The sequence below is a fragment of the Schistocerca americana genome, chromosome 2 (assembly GCF_021461395.2).
Source record: "Schistocerca americana isolate TAMUIC-IGC-003095 chromosome 2, iqSchAmer2.1, whole genome shotgun sequence".
NCBI lineage: Eukaryota > Metazoa > Arthropoda > Insecta > Orthoptera > Acrididae > Schistocerca > Schistocerca americana.
In genome coordinates, this window is record NC_060120.1 from 295,434,530 (window position 1) to 295,460,608 (window position 26,079).

At 38.6% G+C, this 26,079-nt stretch overlaps 1 protein-coding gene across 1 annotated transcript in view; it reads left to right on the forward strand.

Annotated features, from left to right (window-relative positions):
- Positions 1–22,585, forward strand: part of LOC124595430 (sodium-independent sulfate anion transporter-like) — a 100,552-nt gene extending 77,967 nt beyond the window's left edge. Inside the window, exons 8-13 of the mRNA XM_047134168.1 lie at positions 4,756–4,896; positions 9,437–9,582; positions 11,040–11,204; positions 15,359–15,512; positions 21,720–21,856; positions 22,242–22,585. Coding sequence (XP_046990124.1) covers positions 4,756–4,896; positions 9,437–9,582; positions 11,040–11,204; positions 15,359–15,512; positions 21,720–21,778 — 665 coding nt within the window. The 3' untranslated portion in view covers positions 21,779–21,856; positions 22,242–22,585. The remainder of the gene's footprint in view (positions 1–4,755; positions 4,897–9,436; positions 9,583–11,039; positions 11,205–15,358; positions 15,513–21,719; positions 21,857–22,241) is intronic.
- Positions 22,586–26,079: the final 3,494 nt, after the last annotated feature.

Sequence of the window (26,079 nt, forward strand, 5' to 3'; positions counted from 1 at the left end):
TGTGACTTTGTTGTCATGTTGTAATGGTAAGTATTCAGCTGCCTTTAAGCTTAACTGGTTGTAAAGTGCTTCACTCTGTTGCTTCAGGTCAAGTGATGTACTGAGGTGCAGCAGTGTGACCAAGGGCATTGCTGTGCCAGCAGGTTGTTGTCTTACTGACCATACCACATGTTGGCTCCTGGTTGCCCTGTCCTAATAAGAGGGTGTGATTTAAATCTGGCAGTAGTTGGTAGTGCCAGAGGAAATCAGTTCCCAGGACTAGTTCAACTGTCTCTGCCATTAGGAGCGTCCTAAACATTTGTATATTTGTTCTGAGGTCGAGCATGATGTGCACAGTTCACCAAATGTGATTACAGTGTCATTGGCCACACACAGTTGCAGTGGCGACAGCGACAGTGTATCAGGCCCTAGATCAGGTGGTAGAGTGCTCATGTCAAGCCTGGTGTCAATGAGGAAATAGGTTAGCAGGTGCCTATAAAGGATGAATAATTGGCAACCATCTGCCCATTGAAACACTGTGTCGGTGCTCTTTTGTCATTGTATGCATTTCCATTTTGTTAATGAAGACAGCCTGGTACACCTGTCCAGGTTACTGCTCTAGTTTGGCCAGGTGCAGGGTTATCTGCAGTGCTGTGCATCCTTCCCAAATCTGGTGTGAAACCAGCAGTAGCGCTGCTATGTGTTGGGCATGGAAGCAGGCAATGCACTTGGTTAGCAAAGATTTTATGTATACACAGAGCCAGAGCAGTGGACAGCTGGGTTATCAACAACTTCGGCTGTCAAGCTAGCAACTGTTTTGTGCCCGACGAGTAAAAGGGACTTGGGTTGGTAGAGGCGGGGGGCAGAGCCTAGTTCAGGTCAGTCTGGGCGTCATCAGGCAGTCTGCAGTTGTGCAGAATGTCAGGGCAGCTCGGCTAAGATTGTGTAAAATCAGTTTTGGTGCAGTTGTACTGGGCATCAACTGCAGTGTTGGGCTGTTGATTATTGATTAGAATGTCATGTTGTGGCTCCAGAGGTGCCTCCTTATGTGCCTGCCTTGCTGTCTGGATGTTCTCTGACAGTTTTAGGAACCAAAGTATCAATAACACACAATCAGGCAGTAGTGTTAGATCAATTAGAACTTGCAGGTGGAGCTGAAGTGGGACAGCATGCTGCTTCCCAAAGTAGTCTCATTGACAATTAGATGTAGCTATTGTTCAGGTGTGCGTGTTAGTCACTGTAGCAGTAGTGTCTTGGCAGTTTCGTATGAGAAGCTGGAACACTCAGAAGCAAGTTGCTAATAAGATCCACAGAGCCTCTCAGATGGTTAAGAATAGTGGCAAACTTCTCGTTGTCCCCAGTGAGGTTACTGGCTGACATCAAACTCTCGCTGAGAGCAAACCACATCATGAGAGAATCCACATGGAACAATGGTGGTTTCACATGGTGGTGGACAGTATGATGGCAATCAGTGGTTTGATCATGAGGCACCATCATGAGGTAGGCATGGCATGGTGTAGGAAATGTGGGAGCTGCAGGAGCATAGATACGCAAGATGGACATGAAATGCAGCTTGACATAGGGAAGTACATGAAGCAGCAGTTCACATTATGGTGCAGGTGACACCAGTGTCACACAGTGATATGCGTACAGCTCAGATGGCAGATCACAGAATGGCTCTGCATGTGAGAGATGTTCCCAGGCCAGCGTGGTAGGTATGACTCTCCCAATGTCAGATGTCTGAGATGGTGGAAAATGTATGTGAGAGTGAGCATGAGGTTGTGGCACCATAAAGAAGTAAGGCATGGTCCATTTATTATCCAGCAGCACAAGCAGTGTCTCATGGAGGTTGTGCAGACATGTAGTCATACACGATGTGGCTGATGCAGATGCAACATCACTCGAACTGGGATGTAGTGGTATCTGACCTTGCCGATGCGAGGTCGTGAAAAATGCGTACTTGGAGTCCATACTTGGTTTTGGTGCTGTATGTGGGTGATGCACATGCAAAGCACAATGATGGACTGGAACCGAGTTGGTTGTGATGCCCAGCACGAGTGGCACGGCTGGTATGTGAATGACACCATAGTCTGTCTCATAGAACTCGCGTTTAGTCACAATGGTCGGAACTATGTAACTCCCTCTCACACAAAAGGTAAATTGTTGTAATTTTATTGGGATGTAATGATTCATGAAAGGAGGTGTTATTTCAGCCTGAACCCAGTTATTGTATGGAGATCTGTGTTGAAAAGTTCCTTTCAGAGACAAAACTGAAGTGCTTTTATTATTATTCCTTTCCTTTCCCAGACGTTATGTCTGGTTAAAAATGGAAAGTGATATGGACCTTGACCAAGCATGACTTCCTTTTAACTGTACAGTATATGTTACATTGCATTACTATTATTCATTTAATTACTGCTTTGATTTAAGTATTATTATTATTATTATTATTATTATGGATTCAAGGAATTTGTTCTTTAGTGATCAGTCTCTCTAAGAAAAGAGTGTAGATCTTTGAAATGAATAAATAACCAAACAGATCTCATGAGACGATGTTTATGTTCAGTGGATTGTGCAAGGTACACTAAAGATCTGCTGCCACATGCTGACTGTAAGCTGTTCTCAATGTCTTTGCTGGCCATCGAACTGTGAGCTAAATCCATAAGAATCTTAGTCTATATTAACTATGGTCCAATTCTCCTCTCTGTGGAAGCCGGTCCATTGAAGCAGATTTGTTTAAAAGTCTTTAAATTAACGACCATATAGAGTTTGCAGGTTCAAGCTTAAATAGTCCAAAGAAATGTCTCGTAGGCATGCTTAAATATCTGAAAATGTGAAACCATAAGATGGAGAATAAACTTTGTTTATGCTGCCGAGAAGTTGGTTTAAGAACAGAAAATGCCTTTCAATTAAAGATGGTGGTCTCACAATAATCTCTTCTCTCTTAAGCCATAATATGTTCATCCACACTCATTAAGATTACAAGCTAGACTACATCTTTTCACAATGGTTAACATCAAACCAAAGCTCTCTTAGTTCAAGGAATAGAAAGAGTGTCAGCAATAATGCTGTTTCCTTGCAGTTAGTTGCATGCAAGTACACTTCAAATAATATTTGTTCAGCCACGTATCTTTTACTCTCACATGACATGAACCACTACAACTGGAATTGGAAAATTGGAATGCACAGGTACTGAAAGATCATGTAAACCTTGATCCCATGGTCTGCTGGTTGATGGGTGATGAAACAGAATGATGGAGTGATATGATGTGGGGCATTGTTGTTCAACTGTAATGGCATTGTGGGATGTGTCCTTACAGTTCAGGTTGTAGAAGCAAGTGTCATAACACTCGTAATCACTAGTGTTGGAACATGTGATGACTTTTCCTGTGCAAAGATCGAAGGCACTTAGATTAACATTTGTGACCGAGGCAGGTGGCTATTGTTTATTGTGATTCTCTGCAGCACTTTTATCAGAAGTACCAGGAATAGATTCACTCGATGTAAAATGTGGAATGTTTATTATGAAGTCACTCAGTAAATTTGGCACTCGTCATGGCACAGTTTGCTGCTTCACATCAGTGATAATGAGAGCTGGTGCAAAAATGAAGGCATTGTTGCTATGTCTTTCAGCACTGTTGTATCATCCAAGTCTTTGCAAATATTTAGCAATTTTGCACACAGAATGTTTATGGAATTCACAGGCACTTGTTGAGAGATATCAACATTGCCAAAAAGCAGTGAGGTTGTACTGTTTGTGATGGCAGCATTCTCAATGGTCTAATCAATGTGGCAGATTTTCAGATTAAAAGCAAAATTGCAGCACAGTGTGGGAATTCAGGGTCACCACAGGGAGGGATGGGGTACTGGAGGTGAGATAGCAAAATAGTGACACACCACAGAGACACAGTCACCACACTGAGCACAATATAAATAACTTGTGTAATTGTTACAGGCTTACAGAACATATTCTCCACTCAGAGATATTAAGCTGCCACAGATTTATAGAGTCAGTTGATGAATTTTAGCATTTAGTGCAACTGAAGACAATAACTAAGTAGGTGAGTAAAGAAAGTAAGCTGATGGATGGGAGAACAAACAGAAGTGGAGGACTTCATAATGATGATAATGGGGGGGACATCAAGGTGTGTAGCCAAGAATATAAGTAGTAGATGGTACTTGGAATCTCTTCAGTGGATTCAAGAAATAAGAAAAAAAAATGAGAAGATGATCTAAAGGTGGGTAGGTGATGTTAACTAAAACAGAGGAGCAACATGGATGCCAATTGTTAAATACCATAGTGCATGGAGATATTTGGATGAAACCATCATCTGGCAGTCGTTGCTGCATAGCTGATGATGACAGAATTTCCACAAAGTAAAACAATGAGTATTTTTGCTTATACCATTCAAGGTACAATGTACAAAAATCAAAACTGAAACTGAATAATATCTTAGTTTTCCATTTCTGTAGGCTGCTTATTTTGTTTTGAATTGAAAAATTAGACATTTTCACTTATGTGATATTGTTCTGATATTGTTCTGCACTATTTTTACAAGTGTAAGAATGGAAAATTTTAGACAAATTGAAAACTGCTATGGGAAATTAAAAGATGTTCCTAACAATCTTCTATTTATCATTGTCATAACTTAATACTAAAAAATAGTGTTTTGTAACTATATAAGACGTGTGGGTTTGTTGTGTACTCCAGTACTAACTTATAAATGTGAAATGGAGATGACAGTCTTCTGCAATTTTTTTCTCTCTTCTTCACAGGACTTTTGGTGATGTTATCTCTTCTTTTCTTTGCTGATTGTTTCTGCTTTATACCAAAATCATGTCTTGCTGCCATAATCATAGCTGCTGTGATATTTATGGTTGAAGTCAAGGTTGTTGTCCCAATCTGGAAGACAAAGAGTAAGTATTCACATGCTAACATATGGTTAATTTATCTATCAATGCACAGAGGAAGACATACAATTACAATTATAATCATCAATACATGAATTACTTATCTGATTAAAAATGAAATCCAGAGCTTAAATCCATCTGCCCTTATGAATGAAGTGGTGTAAATTTATCAGTACAAAACTAGAAAGATGATGTGTGATGAAACCAGAAGTAATGACTGGAAGATCAAGTTACTGAGAACAAAATATGCACTTTGACTAAATGTTCATTAATTTGCATTGTTCTTGACAACATCAGGGAGTCAGCTTTTGGTTGACACAGTAACTTCCCTGTGTTTAGTCAAGCTAGAGAAGCAGTATTTGACATTAATATGTATGCCTCATATCAAGCTTTAGTATGACCTTAAACTCAATATGAAATCTATTAACAAACAATTTTTTTAGTTTAAAATGTTTGATTTTATATATTGACTATCTAGTAAATCAGAGAAGAAGGTAACAAGCACTGTGAGACAAGGGTGAAAGCTTTTATAAAGAAAAGCAAATCCTACTGTGAGACTGTATTATTGGCTCCAAAAATTAATATCCTCATAATAGGACCATTGTACATCCAGTGAATCCTTATTCTTCAATATGCCAAATACAGCTAATGCTGATAATATCCTAGGGTTTTACAGGTTCACAGAATTGTGTTTCAAATTAGTGTACATTGCAGTAAGGTATTTTTCTTTCATTGGAGCTTTGATAATAGTCAGAATTATCATGTGTTAGTAAAAAAGATACAGCATATTAAAATCTGGACATCTAGGGGTAATACACCAATAATAAGTTTAACACATGGTGAGGAAATAGCAAATGGTGCGGAAACTTAGGTGTCTACATTTAACAAGAATTTAAACTAGAAAAAACACATTTTGGAGCTCCTAAAACAACTTAGTTCAGTCAGATTCTCACTTAGAATCAAAGCAAAGACAGTAAGTAGACATATTTTCATCAGAATAATGAATAGAATGGTATTCTGGGTTAACTCATTATTAAGAAAGAACATCTTCATTGCTCAAAATCGTGTTGTAAGAATTATATATGATGCTCACTCATGTTCATTTTGTAGACATTTGTTTAAGGTGTTGAGCATTCTAACTACTGCTTCACAGTACATGTACTGTTTCATGGAGTTTACTGTAAATAATCTGCAGCTGTCAAAAGGAGCAATGAATTACATAATTGAAATGCCAGAAAGAAAAATGACACCCATTACTCCATTTTAAGGCTGTCTTAGCACAAAAGGGGATACACAATGCTGCAACTAAATCTTTTGATAACTTAGCAGTGATATAAAATGCCTGACAGGAAGCAAAGTAAAATTTGAAAACTGAAAAAGTTTCTCCTTTTTATTCTGTAGATGAGTTTCTATTATTGTATTCTGTAAAAGGTGTCAGGTAGGAATTACTAACTCTCTCTCTCTCTCTCTCTCTCTCTCTCTCTCTCTCACACACTCACACACACACACACACACACACACACACACATATATATATATATATATATATATATATATATATATATATATATATATATATATATATATAACAAAGATGCTGTAACTTACCAAACAAGAAAGCGATGGTGTGTTGATAGACACAGTAAAAAACACACAAACACACACACAAATTTCAAGCTTTCGCAACCCAAGGTTGCTTCATCAGGAAAGAGGGAAGGAGAGGGAAAGACGAAAGGATGTGGGTTTTACTTACCTTAGGGGGAATCTTTGTTATTGTCTCTATCAACATACCAACGCTTTTGTTTGGTAAGTTACAGCATCTTTGTTTTTATATATATTTTTCCCACGTGGAATGTTTCCCTGTTCAGCTCATAGTCATGATTACAAATTTAGTCTGTAATGTGAATGTAAAATGACTTATTCCCTATCATTATGATTTATGATGCAAATGACCCAAGGAACATGAAGCTAAGCAATTAAACAACTAAAAATTTGTGATGTCTACTGACGGGTATATGTCTTTTCCACAACATTTAATAAACTAGGTTTATATCTAATGCATAATTGTGAAATAATGCTGAATAATAAGTGGTTCACTATGCTACATATTAGTTTCTGCAATGTATCTCAGTAAGTTATTATGACTATTGTTTAGTTCCTTATAAATGATAAGCAAAGAATAAATATATTGATTTCCTGATATTCGGTGTCTGTTCTGTTGGACATGTCTGGATGCACCATATCTTCTGAACTTCTGCGGAACTTAGCAAACCCTATGAGCAGTGGGGCTAATACATGGGGGTGCTACTTGTGTGTGACAGGTTGAGAATTTGGGTTGGATGGGAAGCATGTATCATGTGGTAATTATCTATCAGTCCCCTGACAATCTGTTTGTCAATATTACCAAAATATAAAATTTTCCTCAGCTTCTTTTGCATCTGTTCTGAACTGAAGAAGTACTTCTAACTAAGTTTCTCCTCACCTCTTTTATTCTCTTTATTCTCTTGCATGACTGGAGTAGCTAGCAGGAGCTGTAACCATTTCTAGCACACTTTTTAATGATATTTTTGCTACCTGATGTGCCCCTTCTGACCACAATTTAATGGCATTGCATGTAATCATACAGTGACACATGTCTGATGATGAAGAACTTTTACTGTACTTGTGGTGTCTGAAGACTGTGGTGACATGTGATTTAGTAAAGAGATAGCAACGAGAACTCTTCAAGTGTGCAGACTGGCAGGTACAGTCAACTAATGTGGCCCCTCTTTTGGAACACAAGGATGGATTTGCCCAGTGCTCAGAACATAAATGTGCTTCTGCACTGTTGACACTTTGTTTTGCATGAGCTACACCGCTGATTTTGGTTACTTTGTCAAAACTGTCTAATACTTTTTGAAAAAAAAATAGTTTCAGAACATAATTTTAAGAGCATAGAAGATATATGTTTTTCCTGGAACCTTTCAGCATACTGATGTCATGTGAAATTTTATCTCTGTCTTTGATCTGTGCTGTTTGATTCTACACTTTCCCATCCTCTGCTATAGTACTGTTGTGCAGTATAAGATCCTTACCAAACAGGATTGATGGGGGACATTCAAATAGTCCTAAGAAGGGCAACTGGTTTTGTATTATCAAGGAAGAGGGGAGAAAGTGTAATAGATATAATAAGTGAGTTGGGGTGGAAGTCAATAAACAAAGGTGTGTTTTTGATTGCCATGAGATCTTTACACAAAAAAATATTAATCACCAACTTTCTCTGCTGGATGTGAAAATTCTTTATGACCATCATAATAAAATGCAAGAAATCAGAGATCATTTGGGAAGATTCAAGTATTCATTTTTCCCACACACTGTTATAGAGTGGAGCAGTAGGGACATAGTCCGATGGTGGTTTGAAGAACCCTGTGCCAGGCATTTAAGTCTGAACTGCAGATTAGTCACGTAGATGTAGTACAGTTATGTTGATTGAGTTTAAGCTGGTAAACAAGTATGTGATGTTTAAAACTGTCAAACACATTTTTATGATCAATAAAGCAGACAATGATATCTGCTTTCTAATAGAACTGGTGTCCATCCCCGGTAGCTGAGTGGTCAGTGCGACAGAATGTCAAAGTTCAAGGCCCGGGTTCAGTTTCCGGCTGGGTCAGAGATTTTCTCTGCTCAGGGACTGGGTGTTGTGTTGTCCTAATCATCACCATTTCATCCCCATTGATGTGGAAGTCACTGAAGTGGTGCCAAATCGAAAGACTTGCATCCACCGAACAGTCTACCCAACGTGAGGCCCTAGCCACACGACATTTATTTAATAGAACTGGTAGCATCTGGATGGAAAAAAGGCAACTTTTGTTCTGAAACCACCCTTACGTCAAAGTCTTTTCACTAATGTTTGCCTCTGTTTTTCCAAAGTTTGGAATTATGTAATCATTAAATAATAACAACACAAAAGTGAAAATCTAATTTAAAACAATAATATGTTACTTTAATGAAAATGCTCTACTTTATAGTAGAGCATTTTTGACATTTTTGTTCAATTTTGTACAGCATTTTGGTACCTTGCTTCATGCTCTGTGACCCTACATAATTGTCATCAACCATAATTTCTACTGCCAAGACTGAAATAGAATTGTCCCGACATTATAAATTGTATAAAATAAGAATTTTTCTTTTCATGTTTGCTGCTATGTCTGTCTGTTGGAAGGGACATTGAGCTAGATTTTCACCTTTGTGTTACTTAAGAGGAGGAGTGTTTACTATTTCCCTTCTTTCAAGAAATCAGCAACACAAATACAAATAGTAATTTAAGCAGATATTTGGTTATCCTTAAGATGTAATATACAGTGTGAAGAAATATATACAGTATGTTTCCCCTGAAAGAAAACTTTGCTTAATATGCAGCTTGTCCACCCCTTGGGGCTAGCCAGATGATAATGCTACATGATTGTTTCTAGGTTACATAACAGACTCTGTGAAGTAATTATGCTATATTGTATTGCTTTCATTGCCTGATCATAATCTGCAAAATGAAAATGTTCCTTCTTTCCAGAAAATGATCTGATCCCCGGATTTGCAACACTTTTTGCCTGTCTGATACTGCAATTGGAACTGGGAATCCTTGTGGGAATTGGTTTGAATGTAGTGTTCATTCTTTACAATGTTGCACGACCAAAAATAATGATTGAGACAAAGAAAGTAAGTATTTATAGTTCGAAATTTGACTTATCATCATTTCACTTGATAAAACTGACTTAGCAAACGTATTCAGACTAACATAAAACTTAAAATTAAATTTTGAGTTTCCAGAATTAATATCATACATTACAACACCCTTGACATTGACAGGGAAAAATTTCACAAAGGAAAAGACATGTAAGATGATAGGTGAGATTCTAGGTTATTCTAAATAAATGGTCAAAAACATGTATTCAAGTACAATTTGGAATGAAGTACATGCTAATAAACTGAAATGGAGGGATTCAAAAAGAATATGGGGAAAGCTAATCTCTGTCTCGTTACAGTCGGAACACTGAGTATATGACTCAGGAGTGAAATTCCGAAAAAAATTATCAAGACCTGATTCATTTATGAATAAAATTTGCAAAACAGGATACCCAGGTGAACTACTGCACAGACTAAATGCACCCACTGAAAAGATTTCCAACATAGCTGATCGACATGTCCATTCCATTACATGAGGATATAGGACAACGGCCTTACCGCAGTGGTAACGCCGATTCCCATCAGATCACCGAAGCTAAGTGCTGTCAAGCTGGCCTAGCACTTGGACAGGTGACCATCCGGTCTGTTGGTAAGTGGAGTGGACTCACCCTATGTGAGGGAAACTGAGGAGCTACTTGATTGAGAAGTAGTGACTCCGGTCTCAGAAACTGATATATGGCCAGGAGAGCAGACTATATACCCCTCCATCAGGGATCAGGTGATCCCTGTGGGCTGAGGATGGCAAGGTGTCCAGGTGGCCAGTCAGTACCGTTGAGCCTTTATCTCCTGTGTGGGCGGAGTTAAGTGATTTTTTTTTTTTAATAGGGAAAAAAAGGAAATCTTTAGAGATTTTAACTAGGAATGAAAATATAAGTATCAACAAAGAACATAATGTAATGATAAGAACAAAAGTTGTAATAACATTTAACACAGCCAGAAGTCATAGGAAATGAAACAACAGAGGCAGAAGAGGAATGATATGGAAGAAGAAAACACCACAAAAGGAATACAAGCACACAGGTCTTTTAGGCAACTGAAGATTAATGGAACAATAAAGTGGATGGATGTTCAGGCTCTGGGATGTTATAATGAAAGGGAAGGACAGAAAAAGAAAGAAAATATGGTGTAAATGTAGCTCTGGTATGTGATGCAAAGCAAGATTTTATTGTAGATAACATTTGTTCTACAAAGTTCCAATTCAAATCTATCAGCGTCATTTTATTTCTGGTGAATCTAACATGATCTTACATTTGCATTTACACCTAAACTTTTGTCTATCTGATAATTAACACATTAATATATCACACACAAAAAGTAATAACTCATGTACTTTCTATAAAGACAGTAGCTTTTTTCCATGAATAATTACTTGTAGTATATTAACAGGTTAACTAGATTCTCATTAATGATAAACTTCTCATTCATTTCAGACTGCAGAGGGTACTGAGTATCTAGAGCTTACTCCAGATAGGTGTCTTATTTTTCCTTCTGTTGAATATGTATGCAACTTGGTGGTGAAGCACAGCATGAGGAATGATATGCCTGTTGTAATTAATTGTTCACATATATTTGTGTCAGACTACACTGCAGCTAAGGTAATAAATTATTTTATACTTTCATTAGTAAATTTCTGCGAACAAAGAGACAGAGTTCATGGTTTGCATTTTAATTATGCATGATGTGCACTCCACACAGAGTGGGATACTAAATTAAGTCAGTAACCAGCTGAGGGCAAATGTACATAAATCCTCAAATAATCATGGAAATGAGGAATTATATTTGCTTTGGTATCAAGTTTTGGACAGAAATTGTGGGTCACACACTTAGCTTCATACCAGATACTGGTAAATTATTAGGTACTGTTTATCACCAGTCTGTGTACAACAAATTATCCACATTACTGAAGAGTATTATCCTTGCATAAAAACAATACATGTGGAGGTTGCAAATTAGGGAACCACCTCAATTTCTGCAGGTCACATGACAGTACCCAGCACAAATGTGTAATTGAAAAGGAGCGCTGAAGGATGTGTGAGAATAAGTGCTAACCACAATGGGCATCTCCTGCATTCAAAATTAAATTTCAGTTTGTAAATTTACAAGGAGGCAGAGTGGCTGGCCATGTATTAACTCCAGGAGGAAAAATTCTTAGTGTGATTGTCATGTAAAAATGGAATAAATTGTTCTTAACTTTTAAAAATGTTAGTTCCTTTATTACAGAGGAAAGAGGGACAAGTTGGGAAAGGTTGGAATAAAATGGTAGGCAACTCAAGTCCCAGATTGAGAAGAATGTGCCTGGAACTTTAGGTTCCTAGGTTTTTGCATAAGAAATGCACTAACAGTTGTGAGAACTAGGTACTATTTTTTGTAATTTTTAAATATGTCTGGTGGTAACACCTGAAATTTTGCCTTTGACACGGAAGAATTGTCCAACCTGGGGTACTCACAGTTCAGTTGCTGAACACACTCACTGCCGCAACTTAATGAATCTAAGTGCCCCAAGGAACCACAGGCCATTTAAATTCTCCCACTCAGCTCTACTTTCCCTGTACTGTTGAATTGCACCCACCACATTCTCACATACCACAAGCATTTTGGCTGTAGCTCTACTGACAGTCCTCCCTCTCCCAGTAATTACAATTTTGAAAACTTGATTTCCATTGATAGTATTATTTTTTTATTGTTGTAGCTCCTTATTTATTCTATAACTTGTTTAGCATCCCTCTTTTCGTTTTTTCTTCATCCGTTTTCCTTTTAGATCTTAATCACACTATGTATCCACTTCTCATCCTGAGTCTCATTCTGTCCTATCAGATCTGAATTTCAGTTGGCTGGTACAGTGCTTACCATGGAACATCATTAACCTCCTATTCTCTCAGATGCCTCACCCTTTATCAGTGTCTCATCCCATCTTCTCAGCAGGTGGGTTCCTCTCCAACTGGGATCAGAGTAACCTGCCAACCTTCCTCACCTCCAAAGCCTATCCCTCCTTCCTCCCTGAGACAGGAAATAACAGATCCAAAGCCTAAGTAACAGTTTTTCTCCATGCAACTGTGTCTATCAGAAATACTGAAATTTTGCCCCCTGAAGGTTAGTGATGCCCAGCCATTCTATTTTCCATACACTCAAAGGAAATCTACTTTTAGAGCAATTTGTTAATCTAAACAAAATTGCAGTTTGCTTTACTTTTGCCATAATGTCAACTATTTATCTTAGTTTCCCAAATACTGCTAATTTTTATGTAATGTCTCACAGAGATTCATTCAAGAAATAACTTGTGCACAGCTATTTGATCAAATATGAACTTCACTATTGTGAACCATATCCATATTACTTGAGTTACTACAGTTTCACCACCACATCAATCACTGGGGACATTTTTTTTTTTTTTTTTTTTTTTTTTTTTTTTTTTTTTTTTTTTTTTTTTTTTTTTTTTTTAACCTAGCTCCACAGCCGTAGTTGCTGAGGCACATGTGTGCAGTAGCACTCAACTTGGAAGTGGCTCATTTGAATCATAGCACTGGTGAAATACTCGGAAGAAGTAATTGGCTGGCAAAATTCCAGAGAATTTCAGGTACTGCCGACAGGCACATTTAAAATTTGAAAAAATGCCTAGCTTTCACAATTGTTAGTTCCTTCCCCAGGGCAGAATCCAGTAACTTCAGGTTTCAGGTGCCTCTTCTCAACCTCATCATAAACCTCTGGAACGATTTCAATCAAATGTGGTATACATATTAATTACAGTCTGGGAATAAGTACTGTAGGGGTAAGAACCACTAGTCTCCTATTCAGGTGAGTTTGATAATGTGGACAGAGAGTGGAGGACAAGTAGACAGACACACAGTGAGGGGGGAGGAGGAGAAAAGCACAGATAGGAGGACAAGGAGATGGACAGAGATATGACAGGGAGAAATGGACAGTGAGAGGGGAAAGGAGATGCACAGAGAAAGAGAACAGGAGGGGGTGGACAGACACGGGGGGAGGAAGAGACAGGCAGAGAGATGTGGGAGGAGGAGATGAACATGCGCAGGGGAGGAGGAAATGAACAGAGAAAGGGAAGAGTAGGAGATGAACAGAGAGAGGGGAGAGGAGGAGATGGCCACAGGAATGTAATGGGGGGAGATTAACAAGGAGAGGGGGAGGAGGACATTGACAAAGAGATGGGAGGAAGAGATTGACAAAGAGAGTAAGAGAAGATGGAATAAGATGGGAAAGATGGATGTGGATAGAGAGTGAAGAAGCAGATGGACAGAAGGGGCAGTGAGGAGGGGGGGGGGGGGGGGGAGGGGAGAGCGAGCAGGTTGACAGAGAGAGGAGGCAGGAGGAGATGGATAGAGAGAGGGGTAGGAGGAGATTAACAGAGAGTGGGTGGTGGAGGAGGTGGACAGACAGAGGTGGAAGAAGGAGGTGGATTAATAGGAGACAGGAATAACTACATACCCCGGTAATGCCGGGTACTACGCTAACCATTGCCCACCCGGCTAGCCGTGCTGTCTACTGTGCTGCTTCTCGAGCAGGAAGGTGTGCCGGTCCCTGACAAAAATCTGCCCAGCGGATTCGTGTCAAGGTCTGGTGTGCCGGCCAGGCTGTGGATAGTTGTTAAGGCAGTTTTACCATCTGCCTCGGTGAATTCTGGCTGGTTCCCCTTATTCCGTCTCATTTGCACTATATTGGCAATTTCTGCACATACACTGTCTCCACGTAAGCATACACCATAATTACTCTACCATGCAAACATTTGGGGTTACACTCGTCTGGTAAGAGATGATCCCAGGAGGATCCACTGGGGGCTGAACTGTACAATAATCGTGGATTCGGTGTGGGGCGGCGGAGGGCTGGGTTGACTGCTGTGGCCTGTTGTGGGGTTGTGAACCACTGAGGGCTACAGCAGGATGAAGACTCTCCATTGTTTCTAGGTGCCCAATTCAATACACAATACACAATACACAATACACAAGCTAGTCTTTAATAAAACTTGTTTGAGTGTGTGCCTCTCTAGCTATGTTGCTATACACACCACTGTTTTGGTTGTTGTTGCAAGTGCCATTCATCATGACGATGTATTGGGCCAGTACAATATAAATATCTCATTTACTAACATTTCATGCTAAATCTATTGTTGGTTGTTAATGAACTCTATTTTTGATTCTACGGGAGGAGTGAGAGGTGCGGTCAACTCCGCTTTACTGAGAGTCATGGACTAGTATTGATGGACGTGGAGCATTTGAGTACAGAGACTAAGTACTGTATTACTACCAAAGTACTTGTTGGTGATTGAGGCTACACAATGTTTCCTGCCATCCCCAGTGAAGCAGCCTCATGAATGCTAGTAATAATGATCAACCCTGACTTTTCATTCCTACCTTCCCATGGAAAATTAGGCTTGCTAACATTTTTTAGCAATTGATATTATGAACACAATGAAATATCAGATCTGGATGTGGCAGTGGATCAATAGTAAACACACCAACCTAACAAAAGTCACAGGCATGGCCAGTGGCCTTGCTGCAGTGGCAACACCTGTTCCACACAAGAAAAGAGAGACAAGTTATCTATTCTGATGTGTTCCATATTGATGAGGATCTCCTTACTATGTGAACATGGAAAAACAGTGTATTTAATCATGATTTTTGTATGTAATCATGCTCTATAAATACATTGTTGTAGCCTAATGTGATAACATAGTATACCAGTGACCTAACCTCAGGAAGCAAAAGAAAAAAAAAGTATTATTATTAATTACTTACAGGTGGTTGACCGCCTTACACATGAGTTCAGTAAAAGACAACAGCCACTCTTCTTCTATAAACTAAAGCCAAGCATAGTGAAAATGTTCCAAGGACTACATCCAACAGAATTTGTCGATTATGAAGATGAGAATGAACTGGAGAGTCTTATCAGAGGTAAGATCTACTTCCATTACTGTTTGTAACATTTTCAGTTCAGTAACTGTTTGTCTCTGATTAACAGCATTCCACACATGTATTTGAACAGGATGTTAAGCACACAAAATTGTTTACTCTAGTTGCTATACTTTAAACATGGTTTCCATTCCAGTACTTGGGAGGCTGACATGCAGTGGTTTCCCACTGGGTGAGGGGAACAACAATTCCCTACACAAGTCCTAACTGCTGAGGGGCCAGTTTTCTTTTTTTAATATTTTCATGTTGTGTGTCTTTAACTGTTGTATTTGATTTATTGGAGGTCTGAAATATTTTTAGTGTCAGCAACTATGAGAAAGCTCAAATCTGAGAATTAGTTTATGCCTTGTTTCACAGTTCACAAAAAGTACACGGCTTCATGAAATAGTATTTCTGAAATCAGTTTTGTTAGTACTGGATGACTACCATGAAGAAGCTTACTAGAATCATCATGAACTTTAAAATGGTGGTTCCTCAAGTGAAAATGATTAAAGATAAATCAGTATAGTGCTTTGAGAACTGAAATTAGCAAAATGTGCACTGTAACTGAAGACATATTTATATTAGTGCCAGTACAATATATAACAACTGGTGTTCAACACAACAGAAGCAAGGGCAAAAGATGTTATTCGGTGGCAGCATGTATGAAGCTGAAAACCTATCAATAAATTTACTTTCTTCTGTAATGCCTAAGTACAAAATGGTCTGTAATTACAACAGTGACAAAATCAGTAGATAAACCAAACGTGTTATGAACCTAGTTTTCCAAAAAAGAAAGATGCAAAGTATTTTCTTTGAATTGATTTGCCAAATTAACACTAAAGATTTGTATGACTCCTTATGTTAATTTGGGACTGGTTCATTATTAGTGAAACAGTGGTGTAACACTCAAAGTACATGGAGCAAAAGTTTCAATGGTACAAGCAGATGCTAGATGCTTCTCCCAACTGTTTTGTTGAAACTGCACATGCTGTCAGAGTTCCAATGTGACTGGTTTGGAAAGCCAATTACAAGATGCTGAAACCTCTCACAAACCAACATCAACCCATTGTGCTGGAAATGATGAATGAATGCTGGTTTTAGAATTTTAGGTAACCTATAAGAGCAATCTGCATAATTTTGCAGAAGTAAGGGCAGCAATGAACTGCATGTTATGAAGTTAATGAAACAGTATACACAGATACTGTATTATCAATCTGTTGCTGTCATAACTGCAACAATTAACAGTTTATAAAAATGTTACAATAAGTTTTTATCAGTACCTTGTCAAGCATTCTTGCTGGAAGTTGTCTATAATTCTACTAACTGCAAGGCTTGGTTCATGTATTATGAAATGAATGAAATATCAACATATAAGTCTGCCCTGATAGCTGAGTGATCAGCACAACAAAATGCCATGCAAAGGGGTCCAGTTTCAATTCCCGGCTGGGTCAGAGATTTTCTCCACTCAGGGACTGGGTGTTGTGTTGTCCTCATCATCATCATATCATCCCCACTGACGCGCAAGTCGCCTAATGGCGTCAACTCAAAAGACTTGCGCCAGGTGACCGTCTACCCAACGGGAGACCCTAGCCTCACAACATTTCATTTAATTTCAGATCTGAATGTGGTACTGATCCACTGTACTGAAGTCCATTTAGAAAAGAGATATAAACGTTGGTGAATATGATACAAAGTGGTTGTGCACTCAAAAAAGTTGTCACAAAAACCAGAGTTCTAATTATCAGTTTCTAAAAATAATGTTGCATTATGTGACTGAGTAAAGCCCACACAATAAAAAGGAGATAAGTTATCTAGAAAGATCTGCATTCTGACATGTTCCACATAAATGATGCTCTCCTTACTATGTGAACATGGAAAAACAATGTATATAATCACATTTTTTCTTTAATTTTTTGTTATAGATAATCTGTCAAGTCTCAAGTTGCACAACGTGTACTTGCAGGCACGTGGATGTGCCCCATGCACATACACACACACAAGTGTGTGCTCGCACCTGTGCTCACATATGTTTCCCTCATTATATTAATTTCTTACGTTTACTTTTTCATCAATGATTGTAGTAGTAGTATATATTTTTCAGAAAGCTGTCAGGAAGTGCCACTTTATTGCAAATGTGTATATGTCCCCCCCCATTTCACCTACAATGTGTCACGTAAAATAGAAACCAAGGGTAAAATATTTATATTTTGTTACAATATTATGAAAAGGAAAGTTGCTACTCACCATATAGTAGAGGCGCTGAGTCACACTCTCATACAAATGCAACTCACACACACATGACTGCAGTCTCAAGCAACTGATGCCACACTTTGAGCAGTAGCACCAGTGCATGATGGGAGTGGTGACTGGGTGGGGGTAAGGAGGACGCTAGGGCGGGGAGGGGGGTAGCAGAAAAGGAGATAAGTAAAAAGACTGGGTGTGATGGTGGAATGAGGGCTGTGTAGTGCTGGAATGGGAAACAAGGAAGAGGCTGAATGGGCGAGGACAATGACTAACAAAGGTTGAGGCCAGGAGGGTTACAGGAATGTAGGATGTATTGCAGGGAAAGTTCCCACCTGCGCAATTCGGAAAAGCTGGTGTTGGTGGGAAGGATCCATATGGCACAGGCTGTGAAGCAGTCATTCAAATGAAGAATGTCATGTTTGGTAGCATGCTCAGTAACAGGGTGGCCCACTTGTTTCTTGGCCACAGTTTGTCAGTGGCAATTCATGCAGGCAGACATCTTGTTGGTTGTCATGCCCACAAAGAATGTAGCTCAGTGGTTGCAGCTTAGATTGTAGATCACACAACTGGTTTCACAGGTACCCTGCCTTTGATGGGACAGGTGATGTTTGTGGCTGGACTGGAGTAGGTGGTGGTTGGAAGATGTATAGGACAGGTCTTGCATCTAGGTTTATTACAGGGGATGAGGCATGAGGTAAGGGGTTGGAAGCAGGGGTGGTGCACGGATGGATGAGTATATTGTCTATGTTCAGTGAACGGCAGAATACAACTGTGGGAGGGTTGGGAAGGATTTTAGGAAGGGCATTTCTCATTTCACAGCATGACAAGGGGTAGTTGAAACCCTGGTGGAGAATGTAATTCAGGTACTCCAGTCCTGGGTAGCACTGAGTTACGAGGGGAAAGCTCCTCTGTGGCCGGATGTTGGGACTTTGGGAGGTGGTGGAAGTCTGAAAGATAAGGCACAACAGATTTGTTTTAGTACAAGGTTGTGAGGATAACTATGGTCTGTGAAGGCTTCAGTGCGACAGTTGGTAACATTTTGAGACAAGCCACTTGTCACTGCAGATGCTATGACCACAGCTGGGACTTCTTGGTATGGAATGGGTGGCAGCTGTTTAAGTGGAGGTGTTGCTGGCAGTTAGTAGGTTCGATATGGACAGAAGTACTGATATAGCCATCTTTGAGATGGAGGTCAACATCTAGGAAGGTGGCATGTTGGGTTGACTAGGACCAGATGAAGCAAATGGGGGAGAAGTTGTTGAGGTTCTGGAGGAATGTGGACAGGGTGTCCTCACCCTCAATCCAGATTGCAAAGATGTCATCAATGAATCTGAACCAGATGAGGGGTTAGGATTCTGGGTGTTTAGGAAGGATTCCTCTAGATGGCCCATGAATAGATTGGCATAGGACGGTGCCATGTGGGTGCCCATTGCTGTACCGTGGATTTATTTGTAGGTAATGCCTTCAAAGGAGAAGTAATTGTGAGTGAGTAAATAGTTGGTCATGGTGACTAGGAAGGAGGTTGTTGGTTTGGAAATTATCAGACATTGGGAAAGGAAGTGTTCAGTAGTGGTAAGGCCATGGGCATTAGGGATGTTAGTGTAAAGGGAGGCGGCATCAACAGTGTGGAGCAGGGCACTATGTGGTAAAGAGAAAGAAACTGTGGAGAGTCAATGAAGGAAATTGTTAGTATCTCTTTTTTTTTTTCGAGAGGAAAGATTCTGGGTAAAGGTTCAAGGTGTTGGTCTACAAGAGCACAGTAATTGCCCACAATTGGGCATCCTGGGTGGTTAGGAGACATGTAGAAGGTAGGAGTGAGGGGAGTGGTAGGGGTGAACAGAGAGACGGAGTCTTGGGAGAGGTTCTGCGATGGGCCTAATGATTTGAGGAGTGACTGGAGATACTGCTGGATTTCTGAAATGGGGTCACTGTGGTATCATTAGCCATTGTTGTCACCCATCCAGCCCCTTTCCTGTTCCCATTCCAGCACTTCACAGCCCTCATTCCACCATTGCACCCAGTCTTTTTACATCTCTCCATTTCTGCTATCCTCCCCCCACCCATGCCCACCTCTACCTGCTCTCCGTCTAACCTCCTGTCTGCCCATAACTGCCCTACATCCTCTCTCCACCTCAACCCTGTGCGCTCCCCTGCAGCACTGCACTGTCCGCCATCCCTACCCTAATATCCCTTCTCCTACCCACCCCAGCCCCCTCCTTACCCCCACCCAGTCACAACTCCCTTCATGCACTGCTGCTGCTGTTTGCAGTGTGGCATCAGTTGCCTGAAACTGCAGTCATGTGTGTGTGAGTTGCATTTTCATGTGTATGTGTGGGTGTCTGTCATTGGTTTTGGGTGGAGGCCTTACTGGCTGAAAGCTTCATTTGTGACAGTCTCTTTGTTGTGCCTATCTGTGACTCAGCATCTCTGCTATATGGTGAGTAGCAACTTTCCTTTTCATAATATTGTTTCATTCCATCTTGGATTTTCCACTGTTATATTTCGTTAGGACTTTGCTTTCAAGAAATTGTGTGCTTTATGCTGCCTGCTTTGCTGATTGCAATAAGTACAAGATCTGTTCAAAAAGTTCCGGAACATTTATAAATTGGCACCAATGGTGTGCTGGAGCAAAATATGGCTAGCAACCCTGCACATGCCTTTTGTTTAATGTGTAACTGCCAGAAGTTTCAGTGTTGTATGTCTGTTAGTTATTATTCTGTGCTGTATTGAATAGAGCACTGTGTTGCACAGTTTGCGAATTTTGAGGTCACAGAGTTAGAGGAGCAATCATCTCCATTAAATTTTGCATGAAATTCAAGAAAACCTTTACAGAGACACAGTAAAGGATGCAGGAAGTCTATAGTTATGAGTGCTTAAGCCATACTCAGTGTTATGACTAGTTCAATGGTTTAAAAACTAGCTGCACAGAAGTTAAAGATGATCTTTGTTCAGAACACCCTTCGACGACTACTTCCGAAACTCATGTCATGAATGTCAACGAACTCGTGCCTGACAATTGAACACTGTCTGTCCTAGGGAATACAGAAGAATGTAACATTATAGTTGTTTCATGCTGTGAAATCCTTGCACAGCATCTTGGAGTGCGTCCATGTTGCCACCAAGGTTGTCCCATGGCGCATGAGTCAAGACCAGAAAGACGTTCTCCTTGCAGACTGTGAAGAGCTTTTGGATGGTGTGAAAGGGAACAAGATGTTCCTTAAGAGAATCATAACTGATGATACAATGTGTGTCTACAGTTATGATGTCAAGACCAAGGTTCAATCTTCGCAATGGGTCAGTAAAGGTTCTCCGAGACCAAACAAAGCAAATCAGGTGAGGTCAAATGTCAAAGCCATGCTAACAGTTTTCTTTCACTTTGAAGTATTAGTTCATCATGAATTCATGGCACAGGGACGAACTGTTAATTGGTTGTGCTATCAGGATATGCTGTAATGCCTGTGAAAAATGTGAGAAGTAAATGACCTGAAATGTGGTTAAACAGTTTATGGCTCTTACATTACGATGATGCACCTGCACATTCATCCCTGTTCGTGTATGATTATTGCACAAAAAATGAAATCATTGTGCTGTCTCATCCTCCATACACTCCAGACCTTGCCCCTGAAGATGGTTTTTCAGTTCCAAATTTGAAAACCCAATTGAAAGGATGAAGATTTGCAATGACAGGTGAGATGGAAATAAACTTCACCAATGGTGCTTCAGTTGATCACCAAGAGACATACCAAGACTACTTTTGGAAGTAGGAATAATGTTGGGAGCAGTGCATCATTCGTGGAGGGGAATTTTTCAAGGCAGGCCATGCACAATAAGTAAAAGGTAAGCATAGAAAAATTCTGTGGACAAAGTTTGGGAATTTTTTGAACAGACCTCATATGTTGTTGTAGCCTAATATGATGATTTAATCTCAGGAGGAAAGAAACTTAAGTTATTAATTACTTACAGGCGATTCCTTACACATGACTTCAGTGAAAGACAACAGCCACCTTTCTTCTGTAAATTAAAGCCAAGCATAGTGAAGATGTTCTAAGGACTACATCAAACAGAATTTGTTGTTTATCATGATGAGAGTCTTATCACAGGTAAGATCTACTTCCATTACTATTTGTAATGTTTTCAGTTCTGTAACTGCCTCTGATTAACAACATTTCACACATGCATCTGAACAGGATGTAAAGCACATGCATATGTTTACTCTAGTTTGCTGTACTTTACCTGTGGTTTTCCTTCCAGTAATTGTAAGGTTGACTTTCAAAGGTTTCCCACTGGGAGATGGGTGTAACAGTTCCCTAAACTGGGCTAATGTACTTATTGATCAGGAGCCAGTTCTTTTTTTTTCTAAAAAATATTTTCATGTTGTGTGTTTTTAATTGTTATAATTGATTTATTGGAGGTTTGAAATATTTCCTGTGTCAGCAAGTATGAAAAATCTCAAATATGCAAATTAATTTAAGTTTTGTTTTACAGCTCACAAAAAGTACATGGCTGCACAAAATGGTATTTCTGATCTCAGTTTTGTAACTGGATGACTACCATGGAGAAGCTTATGAGAATCCTCATGAACTTGAAAATGGTGGTTCCTCAAGTGCAAATGATTAAATATGAATCAGTATAATGCTTTGAGAAAAGAGACTGACAAAATGTGTGCTGTAACTGAAGACATATTTATATTACTGATAGTACAATACATGACAACTGGTTTTCAACACAGCTGAAGCAAGGACAAAAGATGTTATTAGGTGGTAGTATGTACAAAGCTGAAAACCAGTCAATAAATTTTCAATAAATTTACTTTCTTCTGAAAAGCTGAAGTACAAAAACTGTCTTTAATTGCAATAGTAATACAATCAGTAGATAAATCAAATTTATTATGCACCTTATTTTCTGAAAAAGAAAGCTGTGACGCATTTGCTTTGACCTGATTTGTCAAAACAACACTGAAGATTTTTATGACTCCTTATGCTAACTTTATGCTAATTTGGGACTGGTTCAGTATTAATGAAACAGTGATGTAATACTCAAAGTACACGGAGCAAAAGTCTCAATGATACAAGCAAATGCTAGATGTTTCTCAAAACTTGTGGCTAAAACTGCATGTGCTCTCCAAGTTCCATTGTAACTAGCTTGAACTGGTGACTTATTTTATTAACAGTATAGTATCATGTTGAATACTTGGGTCTCTGCCAGTTATTGTGTCTTTGCGGCATGATATTTCAACTTTATGGCTTGCAGTCTTCTTCAGGTTTTGTCTGCTACTCACAGCAGTAGCAGATGGCACCTGAAGAAGACTGCGAGTCACGCAGTTGAAATATTGTGCAGGAAAGACTTGAATAACTAGCAGAAACCCAATTATTCAACATGACAGGAAAGCCTGAAGAATAAAAGTATAATGTTTTTATCCGTGTAGCCAGGTTTACTACAGAAAACATAAAATGAATATTTTTCCCTTTCTCCTGGAAATGTAGTCCTATTATTAACTGGTATTCAAATTTATGATAATGAATGGGCTATAAAGTTTTGGATAAATAATCTAATGATTTCACTACACTGCATTGTTGATTATTTCAGTTGCTTGTCTCTCAACTAACAGTGTATAATGTATTTCAAATTGATTATTCTTGCAATGTCATATTACAGTGTTAAAAACAACTCTCTGTAAAATGTTTCTCATTTTAAGAAGGTGGCTTATCATCTTGGACTGGAGAAAAGGAAGATTGCCGCTTCAGGAGGGAAAGAGAATTAATATGCTCTGTACACTTGTAATGATTACAAGAGTTATGTACAGGGTGATTATAATAAAAGTTAAACTTTGAAACTGTTGTACAATTAACACCACTAGTAATTTTTTGTAATTGATTTGTGTTAAACATGCTATTACATGCATAGGAATTGATAGTACAATACAACAGTATACAATCTAAATTTACTATATAATAGGAACTTAAGAAAGCAGTCGAAATTATTTGACATAATAATACTTTAGATTTTAGTTTCTACAGTAGGCTATAGATGCACTGCTCAGTGAGCTACAGTTTTAGATGTTTTTTGGATGTCTCTCCAGTTATTACCTTCAATTCATTTGGCAGTGCATTGAAGTATTTTGCTCCATTATTGTATGGACTGTTTGCTGTTTTTTTAGTCTTCAGTTTATCGTATGGAAATTTTGTGCTTGTCTAGTATTGTGATCATGAATTTCTGCATTACAACATGTATATTTCTTATCTTCTACTGTCAATGCTATTGTTTCAGTCATATATATAGAATAGTTAGTCAGAATTTTAAAATCTGTAAACAATCCCTTACTTGAAGTTCTAGCACCTTTTTTGCCTAATATTCTCAAGGCCCTTTTCTGGAGTTTAAATACTCAATCTACATGAGTTTTGGAAGCCCCGCCCCACAATGAAAGACCATATGCTGGAAAGGGATATATTAAACCAAAATACATCATCCTCATTATTTGGGTATTGATGTATGGAGCTATTCTTCTTAAAACATGTAGGCTAGATGATAGCCTTGCACATACATTGTCAATTTGTTGTGTCCATAGTAGTTTGCTATCTATGCATATACCTAGGAATTTACACTTACTGCATATTTCCCCTAAAATATTACTATCTTGAAAATCAAAAAAAGTTTGCAAATCACCAACATTGAAGGGGATTATTTTTTGTAAGTTGACTTTTAGATTGTCATTTTCAAACTTTTCCTTTCCAATATCTATAAATCTTTTTACCTCTGTATTAAGATTAAGAATACCATTTCCCCAACAAAGGCCTGAAGTGTCATCTGCATACATTGTAATGAAGGTATAATATTTTTCTATCTTTGGGAAGTCATTAACATAACATATAAAAAAGGAAGAGACCAATTATCAATCCCTGAGGCACACCAAATTTAGTATTCCTGACCCTTGATGTATAACTTTTTAATGTATTCCATTATTGTGTCAGATTGAGGTATACTGTCTCTATTTTTTAAATGTGATGTGATCAGGTGCAATAGTTTTCCACTTATGCCATCTCTGGCAAGTTTTGACAGAAGTACCTTATGATCAACCCTATCAAAAGCCTTTGATAAGTCTAGTAAAACTCCAGCTACTTGCATGCTTTCATCAATTTTGTCAAGAATTTTCAGTATAAACTGAAGTGTTGCAGTCATGGTGCTATGACCACTTCTGAAGCCATGCTGAAAATCTCCCAAGATGTTGTGCCTATTTTAATGCTGTAACATGTATTTCAGAATTACTATTACAATTAACTTGCTAAAAATGGAAGTTAAAGCGAGTGGTCTGTAATTTTCTACTAGTTGTTTGTCGTTTTTCTTGTAAAGAGGTTTAACAATGGTTAGTTTAGTATGTCAGGGAACACTCCTTCTTTTAAGACACTATTTACTAGCTGCACCAAAGAATATGCTAGATTATTTTCACACTGTTTAAGTAAAAATGGAGAAATTTCATCCCAGCCAGCGGATTTTTTTTGTTTTACATTCTCTGATGAGATACAAAATATCCTTGATTTCAAGTTCATGGAGTTGATTAGGTTCAGATCTGTCTTCAGCAAGACTTCTAACAGGTACTTTATCTGTGGTAGAAAAGTCAGATTCTATGATATCTATGAAATAGTCATTAAAAATGTTACTGATCTCCTGAGGATTGGTGACATTGTTAATAGATATCTGTATGTTGATGTTACCTTTTAGTTTTGTTTTATTGTCTCTTATTTCATTTACTGTTGACCAACAGGTCTTCAAGATACAACCTGACTTTTGTAGAGTTAATATTTTCAGCCTTCAATCTTTTGACTTGTTTGCGAAACTGGTACTTATATTGTTTGTATTTATCCCTGTGCTCATTGTTTTTTATCTATTTTTGTATCAAATTCATTTCTTCCATTTTTTCTTTCAGTTCTTTGGTAGAATTATCTAATTCAATGGGCCTTGACTGTCTTGCCTTATTCTTATTAATATTTATCTTTCTGATGCAAATGGTATTATTTACATGAAAATGTAATGCATCCAGGAAGCATCCCATTTATTGTTCACTCCTTCGGCTTGAAATACTAGATGCAAGATTCATGACCAAGGCTCTCACTCAGTCTGGCAATGTTGATAACAGAGAGATTTCTTTTGTATTCATAAATTATCTTTGGTTTTATAGAAGGATCTCCCTTTAGCACTAATAGTTGACCTAGATGGTCAGAGATGAGACCATTTACAACAGCAGCTGTGCCAATATTTTCACAATTAGTAATAACATGATCTATAGAGCTTATACTAGTTGGAATGATTCTAGTGGGTATGTCTCCCA